General features: G+C 38.2%; 1 protein-coding gene across 4 annotated transcripts in view; it reads left to right on the forward strand.

Moving 5' to 3' along the window:
• The window catches only part of LOC117399400 (zinc finger protein 516-like), a 64,246-nt gene that overhangs the window by 32,646 nt on the left and 19,378 nt on the right, over positions 1-12,222 (forward strand). For all 4 annotated transcript variants that reach the window (XM_033998517.3, XM_059022319.1, XM_033998518.3 and 1 more), the window contains exon 2: positions 8,360-10,401. In XM_033998517.3, the coding sequence (XP_033854408.3) occupies positions 8,559-10,401 (1,843 nt within the window). In that variant the 5' untranslated portion in view covers positions 8,360-8,558. The remainder of the gene's footprint in view (positions 1-8,359; positions 10,402-12,222) is intronic.

The following is a 12,222-nucleotide window of genomic DNA, read 5'->3' on the forward strand; positions in this document are numbered from 1 at the left end:
CCTTTATTGTTGCAGTAACACAATACTACTTGTTTGCAGAAGCTAATTACGTATTCTGGCTTAATTTCATTGACATAGGTAATACATGACATTGAGCAAATTAGGGTGAAATATGCTCTGTTAACAGTTTCCATAGTACTCCTGTCAGAAGTTAAGAAAATCAATGACCTAATGGGGCATGTATTGGCAAGGTCATTTTAAACAAGAATTCAATATTGGGGGAGGTAGTAAAAACTTGTACAGGGGATTACCAATAATACAGGAAACATTTTGTTGTTATACAGGTCTGTGGCAGGGTGTAAGCCCTGCCATTGTAATATGTGTGTGGGGAATATTGGGTTGGCAGGGAGGGGGTTAAATTCCGCCCTGCAAGAACACACATGGGAATGTGGCTGGGGCCATAATGGAATAATTGATGATTAATTAGGCTCCAGCTACAGGTGTATAAAAGGGCAAGAACTGTTTGTTGGTGTTATGATGAGTGCTGGGCTGTGCTGGGCTGGGCTGGGCTACAAATGAATGTCCAGTCATTTTGTTGTTTCTTTAAACTGTTTATTTTGGCCACTGCAGCAATTTGTTTGTTAGTGTGTTTGGTTTGTTATTTGTGTTTAATTAAAAGTGTGCAATAGTGCTTAAACTACAGCTTCTTGTGTCTGAGTCTCTCTCCCTGATGGTAACAAGCCTTGCCAGTGACACTACCCTGTCACAAGGTCCTAATGTTAAACCAAGCAACTCTCATTGGGAAAAATCAATTCCCTTATTTACTTTGTTGAGCAGTATAAAACAATGCAGATGTCTGATAAAGATTTTACTTATTGTAAGGGCTTTGATATTAAGTCTTCTCTAACTTACAGCAATGTTGACAATAAAAATGTGTTCACAGTGGTATTTCTAATTTGTTAATTTTATTTATTTATATATATTTTTTAATTATGGTGAGCTACAGTTTGAAACATATAAAAAGAATGCAGAGACATATACTGGCTGAGTAAGACTGATATGATTGATGCATCCCTGAATGCATTGCACTGTGCTTTAATTCTACAGATGGTGCCTTTTTATTCTTTTGTGCTAGTACAGATACTAGTTCTCTTTGTCTATTTCTTGATGCAAGAGTGGAAATGTAGTTTGTTCATAATGGATTATTGATTGGTCTGAGAATAGCAGAGCCCCCAAGGCCCTGTCATCAGTGGTACTTACTTTCCCAGTGGTGAATGCATCACTTCATGCAGTCAATTTAGGACCTCAGTCTATAGAATATAAGCCTCTAATTGTTAATTCTCTTAAGAGAGTTACAGAGAGTGGCATTGACGTGTGTGTTAATATTTAAAGCTTTTCTTCTATTAGTTTAGCTTCCTGATTATAATTTACTTTTACTCTGAAATGTGTCGATTTACTATTAGTCCTTTGTGTATAGGTATTTAAAAGTGCCTAAAAATGTGTATTCTAAAACTTTGTCTGCTGGAACTAGTATCGGTCCAGCAGTTAAATGTGTTGTGGCAACAGCTTTTCACGAGTCCACGTACTGTAGCTCAATGGAAATAGCTTCCATTTCGTAGCATGTTAAGAAAGTTTATACTTAAATGTATATACATTTTTACATAATGACAGGATTTCCTGAAGGGTGTACTTGATACTTAAAGAATATATTTCCTCATCTTCTTTGTATCAAGCTAAAAATATTATTTTAAAGCTTTTGGGAGTCTAAAACAGCAAACAGTTGTTTAATCATCAAAACCCAACAAAATCATCTGAAGGTCATTTTCATTGATCTCATGATCTAATTTAATCTAACAGTAAAAGTACAATAATAAAAATACAATGAACGATAAGCTAGGCTTGTGCACAAAGACCATTGTGTTAAAGTTAATTTTTTAAGACATTTTTCAAAGCATGCGACTTTCAAGTAAACAATGTGTTTTAGCTGCATGGTGCTAGTTATTGCAGTATCTGATCTGTTAAGAAATGGAATTGCAATAAACATGTGTGTAGGTACAAAAATGAAATATATTGTGAAGTGGCCTCTGGTATGCAACATTGCTGCTGTGCGCTGAAGAGTGCAAAAAGCAAGTCACTTAACATCAAAAGTGTCCCATAATGTTTTAACAAGTACAAAGAGGAGTTCAGTCTCAGTCGCAGTGGAGCGCAGGATCCAGGGTTGTTCATGTGGTTAGCTTAGGGTCCTGTATGTTGTGTGCTTTCACAGTTTTCAGAACTTGTTGAAACATTTTCAGAGTGGATAATACAATTGTAATAATACTATTAAAACTAAAAAACAACTTACTTGCAGGAAGGAGCATACATTACTGTATGTCCATTTAAAATGGATGGCCTGTATAAATTATGTATACAAAATATCTAGATTGAAAATATATTTTCTTTCTGTTTGAGCATTGTATTTTCATATATTAGTGGTCATACTGTATCTCAATTAGGGCTGCAATGAAGGGTACATTTTGACCTTCGAAGGTTTGATCACATTACCGAAGGAAGGCTCGAACCTTCAACAGTACTAATTTGCATAATTTACTGGTGACGTCACCACAGCTACTTGTTTATATTTGATTGAAAATCCTATTTTACAGGTAATCCATATAAATGGAATAAAACATCCATATGTAGTTTAAAATGTCATCTAGAACAGTAATGTTTTTATAATTTAAATAAAAATACACGTTGTCTATTTACCAGAAATTGATGCTGCTTGTGACATATACAGTACATATGCACCAACTGCAGCAGACTTAGGCAAAACAAAGCTTTATTTAAACCTTCGAAGGCTGGTCAGGTGGCATTCACGCACTGTAGGTTTTTATTTATTTATTTATTTATTTTTTAAATGCCTAGGCGACCAAAAAAAAAGTTGAATACAAGCTGTGCATGCGACTGTTGATGTATCAGAAGCACAACCAATCTCCGGGGTCACTTGACAAGCGTAAGTTCATATTATTATTAGTACTATTATTAATAATATTTTTAGTGGTAGTAAAATGTGACTATGACTGATAACCTGTTTGGAACGGTGACCCTTCATTGCAGCCGTACATTGTACTACTACTAAAAATATTAGTAATACGACTAATAATAATAATAATTATTATTATTATTATTATTATTATTATTATTATTATTATTATTATTATTTATTTCTTAGCAGACACCCTTATCCAGGGTGACTTACAATTGTTACAAGATATCACATTATACATTATTTCACATTATACAAATATCACAATTATTATTATTTTTTTTTTTACATACAATTACCCATTTATACAATTGGGTTTTTACTGGAGCAATATAGGTAAAGTACCTTGCTCAAGGGTACAACAGTAGTGTCCCCCACTGGGGATTGAACCCTCCGGTCAAGAGTCCAGAGTCCTAACCACTACTCCACACATAATAATAATAATAACCACTACTCCACACATAATAATAATAATAATAATAATAATAATATGAACTTACGCTTGTCAAGTGACCCCAGAGACTGGCATCCATGATACATCAACAGTCGCTTGCACAATTTGCATTCAACTTTTTTGTTGGTCGTCTGGGCATTTAACAAAAAAATCCCAAACAGCAGAGGGGTTTCGAGACATTTTTTTCAATACAGCTTACGCTATACAGCGCTTTGCTGTCGAGATGGCGAATGAAGAAATTAAAGGTTAGCCTCTGGATAACGCAAGGTTGTACACTAGGTATTCAGTATGTATTTTACTGAAGCACTACAACCGCTATAGGTACCCCCCACCCCCCATGCTTTGGCACAATATACCCAGCTCCACACGGCAGCGGTGCCATGGAGTTGCTACTTATAATGATTTGGATTTTAATACAACAACTTTTGCTTAAATAATATGCATTATACAAATCAAAAGATTGAATTTAATGTGTGATTTAATAGTATCCACACATTGTCAAACGGTTTATGTTAGAGGAAAAAAAAACAGTGCGTGAATGCCACCTGACGAACCTTCGAAGGTTTAGAACTAATTTCAAATTCTTGGCTGGCAAACGAACCTTCAAACACAGCCCTGTGTGTGTGTGTGTGTGTGTGTGTGTGTGTGTGTGTCTGTCTGTCTGTCTGTCTATATATATATATATATATATATATATATATATATATAATATATATGCGAATCAGTGATTGGAAATCCTGGCCTGTGATTGGTTAAAACCTCATCAGTCCCGCTGGAGTGAGAAGGTGGCGGACGGTGCTCAGTTTTTCGAAATTAATTATTAGTGTTAGCGTATATTTTGTATGTTTCAAACGCATTCTACCATAGCACTCTTACACGGTCTTGTACACTAGGTATTCCGTACATATTTACTGAAGCACTACAACCGCTATAGGTACCCCTAATGGTAACGATTTGGTAGTGGATTTTAATACAACAACTTTTGTTAAGTAATATGCATTATACAAATCAAAAGATCGAATTTTGCAAGTGAGTGACATTTAATGTGTGATTTTATAATATCCACACATTGTCAAACAGAAAAAAAAACCACACAGTGCGTGAATGCCTGATGAACCTTTGAATGTTTTAAAACTACCTTCGAATTCCTGGCCAGCGAACAAACCTTCAAACACAGCCGTACTCTCAATAGATGAGTAATGAATAATACTTTCATATTTTTTTAATAATTAAAATGCTTTACTTCACTTCAGTCAACAATGATTTGCACTTAATTGAACAATATTTAAGTAAAAAGATACACAACACTTATAAATCAATCATTCCTGTAAATCCATAGTCTTATTTTTTTCATATAGAAAAGGACTAAAGCTGTACTTTTAAAAGTAAGCATGATTTTTGAGCCTTTGTTAACTTAAAAGAAATGGAAGCTATCGGCGCATACTGTTCACCAGTTTAAACATAAGAAGCTTATGAAAACACACTATGCTAGTGGCTCTGTAAAATCCAACACTTGGGAATCCTCACTCTATATTGTGGGCAGTGTGCCACGCAATAATAATGACTCTTATCCCTTCCCCCCACAGTACAAACTGATGCAGGGTTAGACCTGTCAGTGGAGTCGGTGCGGAATACCGGAGTTGTAGAATGAAAGCATGAGTATCAGCTGGAGTGAGTTAGCTGTTGGCCAAGCAAGAATCATTTTGTTGTTGATGGCAATGTAAACTGCTTGAGATCTAGCAAATAAAACAACACACCATAAACAACTCCAACTTGCATTACAGTGTGTGTGCAATTACTCATTTTGAATAACATGTTATGCCACTTCATTTGTTGTAATGCAGGATTTATAAGAAGCTTCTGTATTTAATCTGGAACAGCACCGTGTAACTACTGGCTGATTCTCTGACCGAAGCAGAAAACAGTATTGTCTTGTTTTGGAACTGTGCCCAAGTATAGCAGTATGGTTAGCAAAACAGCAGTAGTTCATTTAGTAGTATGATTACCATTTTGGGATGGAAGTTTTTTTTCTGTATTTAAATTAAAAGTAATACTAATCTGTCTAGGCTGACATATTCTGTGTAGTCTGGATCAGAGTCATATTTCTATTAACTTCACCTCTGTGTCATATGGACACCATTTGCATTGATGATTAACCACTCATTTCAAAGGATCAATGAATTACCATTTGCTCAACCTGTATGTTGTGTGAAAGTTGACAAGCTGACAACAATCCATCCTGGTTATCTCTCTCTTCCCCAGGATTTAGGATGTGAACCTTATTGACCGACAGGTTCTGGATTTATAATATACGAACACACTGGAAAAAATCAGTCAAATAAACAAGTGAAAGCAGCAAGTAATATGCAAGGCAGCATAATAGCATTGTAATACTGCAAAAAAAAAAAAAATACACTTCTTAAGGTTACCCTTTTGCAAAGCTTTGTGAACTATAGATACATTCAGTACAATGCTAATTTTTTCCACAGACACATTTTGTTAATTCATTTTGTTTTCTTAAGTGATTGTTAAATGTGTTGATTCAGCGTGTCGTCCCAAGCACTTTGACTTACAGTTCATCTAAGTTACCCAAGACATATGGATATAAATCAGAAATAATCAGCCTTTAAGCACCAAGTTGAATGTTGACTTTTTGTAAAAATGTGGACCATTTAACATAGAGGACCTTTTCTTTGTTTTTAATTCCAAATTTCTATGTACATTACAGACAGTGGGGTGTATTCAATTGATCTAAAATCAGCAGATCTACAATAAATAAGTTGTTTAAATATTTAAAATAGGGATCCTTTAACCCAGGGGTCTCCAACCCTGGAGCCCCTATCCTGCAGGTTTTATATGTGTCTTTACATCAGTGGCTAAAGATCTGGAACTTGAACTTAATCTTGACTAATTAAGCCAATAATTGGTTCAATTAAGTAAAAGATTGGTTGAAACAAAAACCAGCAGCCACAGCAGCTCTCCAGGACCAGGGTTGGAGACCCCTGCTTTAACCCATTTACATCAGCCACTTTAAGCCAACTCTGAGATGGCTTGGGTCTTTTTTTTTGTAGTGTAAACACAGCTGGCCCAGGTCCAGCCATCCTAAAAGTGGCATGCCCCAAAGAGGGCTCTGAGACAGCTTTGGTCTGTTTTATGTTCTATGTTGTGAACGCAGAGGTCCCAGAGATGGCCCACATTTGTGGACTACTGCAGAACCATTAATTGCAAGTTAATTATTAGGCTGGCAAACTATATTGCTAAGATTGCCAATACAAGTGAAACAGGCTATTGTAGATGTAACAGGGGTGTTCTGTTAACGTGTGGGTATCTGCTGAGAGACAAGAGAGACACAGAGGATTTAATGTTGAAGCACTGCTCGGGCATCCAGGTTTTATTAATACAAAGGTGCAGGCAGTTGTAGTGGTTGGCGGCCACCACTAGGGTACCACCATTGGAGCCCTCGTTTGGAAGGAAATACATGCACATGTACATAATTACAAAATAAAACGCAGTAGGTAAAACAGCTAAAAACAAAAGGTTGCCATCCGGTGGCTCAGCGCTGCTCCCACTAAAAGGGAGTTTCTGCTTCAGGAACCTTCTCTAACACAAACCAAATAAACTGGGGTGGGATTAAAATCCCTTAAATTAATCCCTACCGTAGTTGTGACAATTATCCCAGTGATACACGCAGTGATAATCATGGTTGGTACATCCATTTCTCGCTCCCTGTCTATCCAAGGCCTAAACCTTCACCCTGGTGAACAGGAACAAAGCACAAAGAAGAACAAAGAAACTGGTTTTTCAGCCTCTTTTTAAAGGCAGGTGACCAGGGTTAATTGATTGTCAGTTCTTCAATTGACACCTGGTCACCTGCTGCACACTGGGTTTCAATTAGGCAGGGACAGAAGTCTAACCTCCCAGCCCTGCCATCCAGAACACACTTTGTTTTTACAAAATGTAACACATTTTATTTACAATCAAACAAAACTAACTTTTATTTAGAAACCCAACCACAAGTACACTATTTACAAGGGCAAGCATCAGCCCTGCCACAGTAGGGTTCATGAATACCTCCTCTAAAATTAATTTGACAGTCTGAATAAGCAAACAAAAAGTTGCATGTGCTTCAGTAAAGCTTGTTTGGCTTTGTCAGTTTATGGTGCAGTGACAGTTACAGCATGCACTTATATTTCATGATTAGCTAGAGAGTATGCTGTATGATAACAGACTGATTAACATACACTTCCGATTCTTTTTATAGATATTCTTCTAACCTGACTGAAGTTAAACAGTTCAAACACTGACCGACAATTAATCTTAACAGCAGTTGGCTTAATAAAGCTCTCAGTGATTGATGGTTGCAAGGAAAGTAGTTTCCTTTAATAAGTAATATGTTCAGTAACAGTTGTCAGTTTTTTTGTTTTTATAATTATTTTAACCAACATGTAAAGTGCTTTGAGATACTTCAAACTGAAATTTAAATAAATACATTTAAATTAATTAGATTTGTAATCATTCATGTATTAGGGTGTTATAGTATAATAATGCTCACACCAGAACTAGCTGAATGTAAAGGTTTGTCCTCTAATTAAAAGAAAAACTTGTAAAATTATGAATGTTTATTATTATTATTTATTTCTAAGCAGACGCCCTTATCCAGGGCGACTTACAATTGTTACAAGATATCACATTATTTTTACATACAATTACCCATTTAAACAGTTGGGCTTTTACTGGAGCAATCTAGGTAAAGTACCTTGCTCAAGGGTACAGCAGCAGTGTCTGCCACCTGGGATTGAACCCACGACCCTCTGGTCAAGAGTCCAGAGCCCTAACCACTACTCCACACTGCTGTCAATGTTTAGCCATTTTAATCGTATTATGTGCCATTTAGTTTTAAAACAAGTTTTGTGAAACCCTTTTTTCTTGTTTTTCAGGTCTGAGGATTAAGGATATGTCTAGTTGACTAACTTTAACCATGCAAACCAAAGTTAAACAGCACTTTTGTATTTAAAAGAAAGGATAAAAAAGTTGAGGAACAATGATGAAGAGTTTGAGTTAAGAGTCTTAAGTGCTGCTCCATTGTCCTCTGTTGGACTTAATATAGCATTGCAGTTAACCAATGGTTCTGTTGCCATGGATCACAGTGATAACACAGAAATGATGGGATACCAAGATGACTCCACGGAGGAAAGCAAGATGAACAGAAATGATGCTGAAGTAGACAAGTCCCTCTTCCATGCCTGCAATATCTGTGGCAAGAGTTTCCCCTTCCAGAGTTCTTTGTCACAGCACATGAGAAAACACACAGGAGACAAGCCTTATAAATGCCCTTACTGTGACCACAGAGCTTCACAAAAGGGTAACCTTAAAATCCACATCCGTTCCCACAAGATGGGGACTCTGAGCCATGGTCACAAGGAGGAGGAGGACCTAGGAGAGGGCAAGCTGGAGCCTGGAGTCTCCGACGGCCTGGACAACTGTAATAGCCCTACCAAAAGCATGTCAGCTTGCAATAAGATAATGAACAGGGCGACCAAGGAAGAAAACAGCAAGATCCTGCTTAGGAGCATCAAAAAAGACAAAACGGGGAGCAGTGATGGTGGGAAGTCTCCCACGTTTCAGTGTTCATTCTGCAAGAGGAAGCTCAATAACAAGGAGGACCTGGAGCAGCACATCCAGGTCTTGCATAAGCCCTATCGGTGCCGGCTGTGCAGCTTTGTGGCACTGAGGGAGGACCAGCTTCTGAGCCACATTGAGAAGGTCCACATCACAGTGGAGGCACCGGTCCGGGATGCAGTTGACATTGAAGCTGTGAAAAGTGAGCAAGGCACTGGAGAAGGAGACTTTTCCTGTGAAGTTTGTGGCCAGGTATTCACCCAGGCTTGGTTCTTGAAGGCACACATGAAGAAGCATGGCGGCACCTTTGACCATGGCTGCCACATCTGCGGCCGCCGCTTCAGGGAGCCCTGGTTCCTTAAGAACCACATGAAGTCCCATGGCACAAAGACTGGGTGCAAAAGCAAGCCGAAGAGTGATTCTGAGCCTTTGGCCACAATTAACGATGTGGTTCAAGAGGAGACAGCAGTGATGAACGGGCTGTGCCTCTATGAACTCTGCCCCAAGTGTGGAAACATCTTCCACAACAGGGAGAGCCTCAGGCAGCATGATAAGGTTCATACCCAAGCTAGCAAAAACTGCACAGAAGATGGAGCAGCTATTGATTGCACAGCAGAGAAAAATAACTTTTTCATTGAGTGCCTGAATCTTAGACCAGCCGGGACCCTAGAAAACATCAACGGCGGAAAGCTCGGGAAGAGAATAGCAGAGCTTGATCCAGTAAGCAGCTACCAAGCCTGGCAGCTTGCCACCAAGGGCAAAGTGGCTGAGGTTTCAGATTATGCAAAGTACATTGGGTGGGATGAAACCCTTGCCGAAGCAGACGTGGCATATGACAGAGAGAAAGAGGAATACATCCTTATAGGCCAAGAAAAGCGAAAACGAGAGCCAGACTCTCACACCACAGGCAGTGGCAAGCGACGAAACAGCACCAATGTCATCAGCAACAGCAGCAGTGGTAGCAGCTACCAACAGCGAGCTGAAAAGTACAACAACCTTTCCCCAGGGGACCTGAGCCCAGAGAGGCACCGCGACTCTGACTACAGGCCCTCATCTCGTCAGAGCCGGAGGTCTTCCCAAAACAAGAACACAGAGTGCTTTGAGTGTGGCAAGGTGTTCCGCACCTACCACCAGATGGTGCTGCACTCCCGGGTGCACCGCAGGGAGACGAGGAGCAGCAGTGAAAGCAACAGGGTCTCCAGGGAGGACCGGTGTGGCTTGACCAGTGAAGGGGAGTCAGGCTCTACCAGCCGACCCAGCACCCCAGGGTCAGCCTCTGTAGCTGAGGATTCCCCCACCTCTGCCATGGCAGAAAATGTGGCAGAGGATAGCTCGGAGGAAGGTTTGCTATTAACTCCAGGTGAGTAGCTAGCCTTACTGGGGTTTAATGCTGCAGTGTTCAATGTGGTGTACCCAGAAGAGGGGTAAAGAACTTTAAAGTACTATAGTATGTTGAGCACAAGAGGTTGAGTACATTTTGAACTTATTTCTATTATTATGTACCCTTAAACATGAACCCTATATTTAAGTTTAGAATGCATGTATCCAGCTATGGTACAATTGTATCAATTGGGCCAGGCTGAGGTGCATGATGTTTTTATGACCCAAACGCCCACTGTCAAGGTCACATATTATAGTAGCTAAAGTGGAATGAGAAACCACAGCTGCAACCCCACCTACTTTTCAAAAGAGCCAAGACTAACAAAAACACAGTTGCATGTTGTCTTTTTCCATTAGATTCAGATTCCACCTGTCCCCAAAGTCTATCTTATAATTACTTTCAGTAAACAACAAAATACAATAAACTCAGTGATTTTAATAGGATTAAGACTAAAATGTAAATGAAGTCAAGCAGACAAAACATTTTGGAAAGTGCCTTCATCAGCGTAAGTTTTATCTAAATTTTGATTGAGCGGTTTGAAGTAATGGTAGAATACCTTGATATAGTTGAACGCCCTAAAAACAGAATCAGTTTCATCGAAAGAACGTTGACTCAATTGTTTATTTTCTTAATAAACTGTAACTCTAACTCTCTGAATGAATAGTGATGCTTCATTCACATGCCTATAGCACTTCATCAAAGTAGTGACATACGAGATCTTAAGTCTAAAATATGTGGCACACATGTACCAGGGAAAACACTTTACTATAAATAGCATTCTTGTTTCAGCAGTGCAAATTCAAAAGCCTAGCCTAAAAAAACAACAGAAATGCAACACAATTATTTTTTTTTTTGTTTTGTTTTTTGTGACTCTATTCAGCTTGATAAGCATGGCAAGCTGTGTTGTTAGCACACGCAGTAGAGTTCTTTGTACAGATTATGTGATGACAAATACAGCAGGTTTCTACAAACACAAGGAATTGTACAAGATTAATTAGGTGGTACTTGCATCCCAGTTGTACCGCTTGATTTATAAAAAAATATAAAGCAAGTGAAAGACTAATTGATGTTTTTTTTAGTGTAAGGAAAGGAAAATATAAGCCACACTTCAAAATTTTGATAGCAATGACAGGGTGGACATTTAGTTTCAGAGACAGGGGGTGACTGGGCAAACCTAATTTGATAAGAATTTTTAATGAGATTCCATTTACAGCACAGTCATCTATAAACTACTTATTTATAGCTTAAAAAAACATCTCAATAAGTCAGTTCAGTGGAGCCTAGCATTAAATTAAGATCAACTATTTTAATTTTGAAAAAGCCAGGTAATATCTGTATAAGTACTGTCTTAATTTCCAAATCAGTTTCCCTGCTAATCACAGTTGTAAATCAGTAACCTGTAATTTGTGAAATAGGCCAGTTAATCAAATGCACACAAAACGATTAGAATCTGGTTTTAAAAAATGGAAAGTAGAGACACCTTGTGGTGAAGTGTGAATGTGCAGGTGTGCAATTACAAATGTACAAGCAATCTGGAAATCCTATACTACGAGTCAGCATTTATGAAAACAATCTGAAAAGTATATGAGTTTATCATTATGTTTTATATCACATTACACATTATACACAAATATCACAGGGCATGTGTGTAAAATATTGTAGGAAAGTGAATTTAAGTTGTTAAAAGTTATGGGTTAATATTATTGCACATATGTTCTGTTTTCAGAAAAAAAAACTTCAGGTAGCAATGCCTAGTAACCAGCTCCCTAAAAAAGAGGTGGGCTATGAAACATTTGCACC

Source organism: Acipenser ruthenus, chromosome 4 (assembly GCF_902713425.1).
Source record: "Acipenser ruthenus chromosome 4, fAciRut3.2 maternal haplotype, whole genome shotgun sequence".
Classification (NCBI taxonomy): domain Eukaryota; kingdom Metazoa; phylum Chordata; class Actinopteri; order Acipenseriformes; family Acipenseridae; genus Acipenser; species Acipenser ruthenus.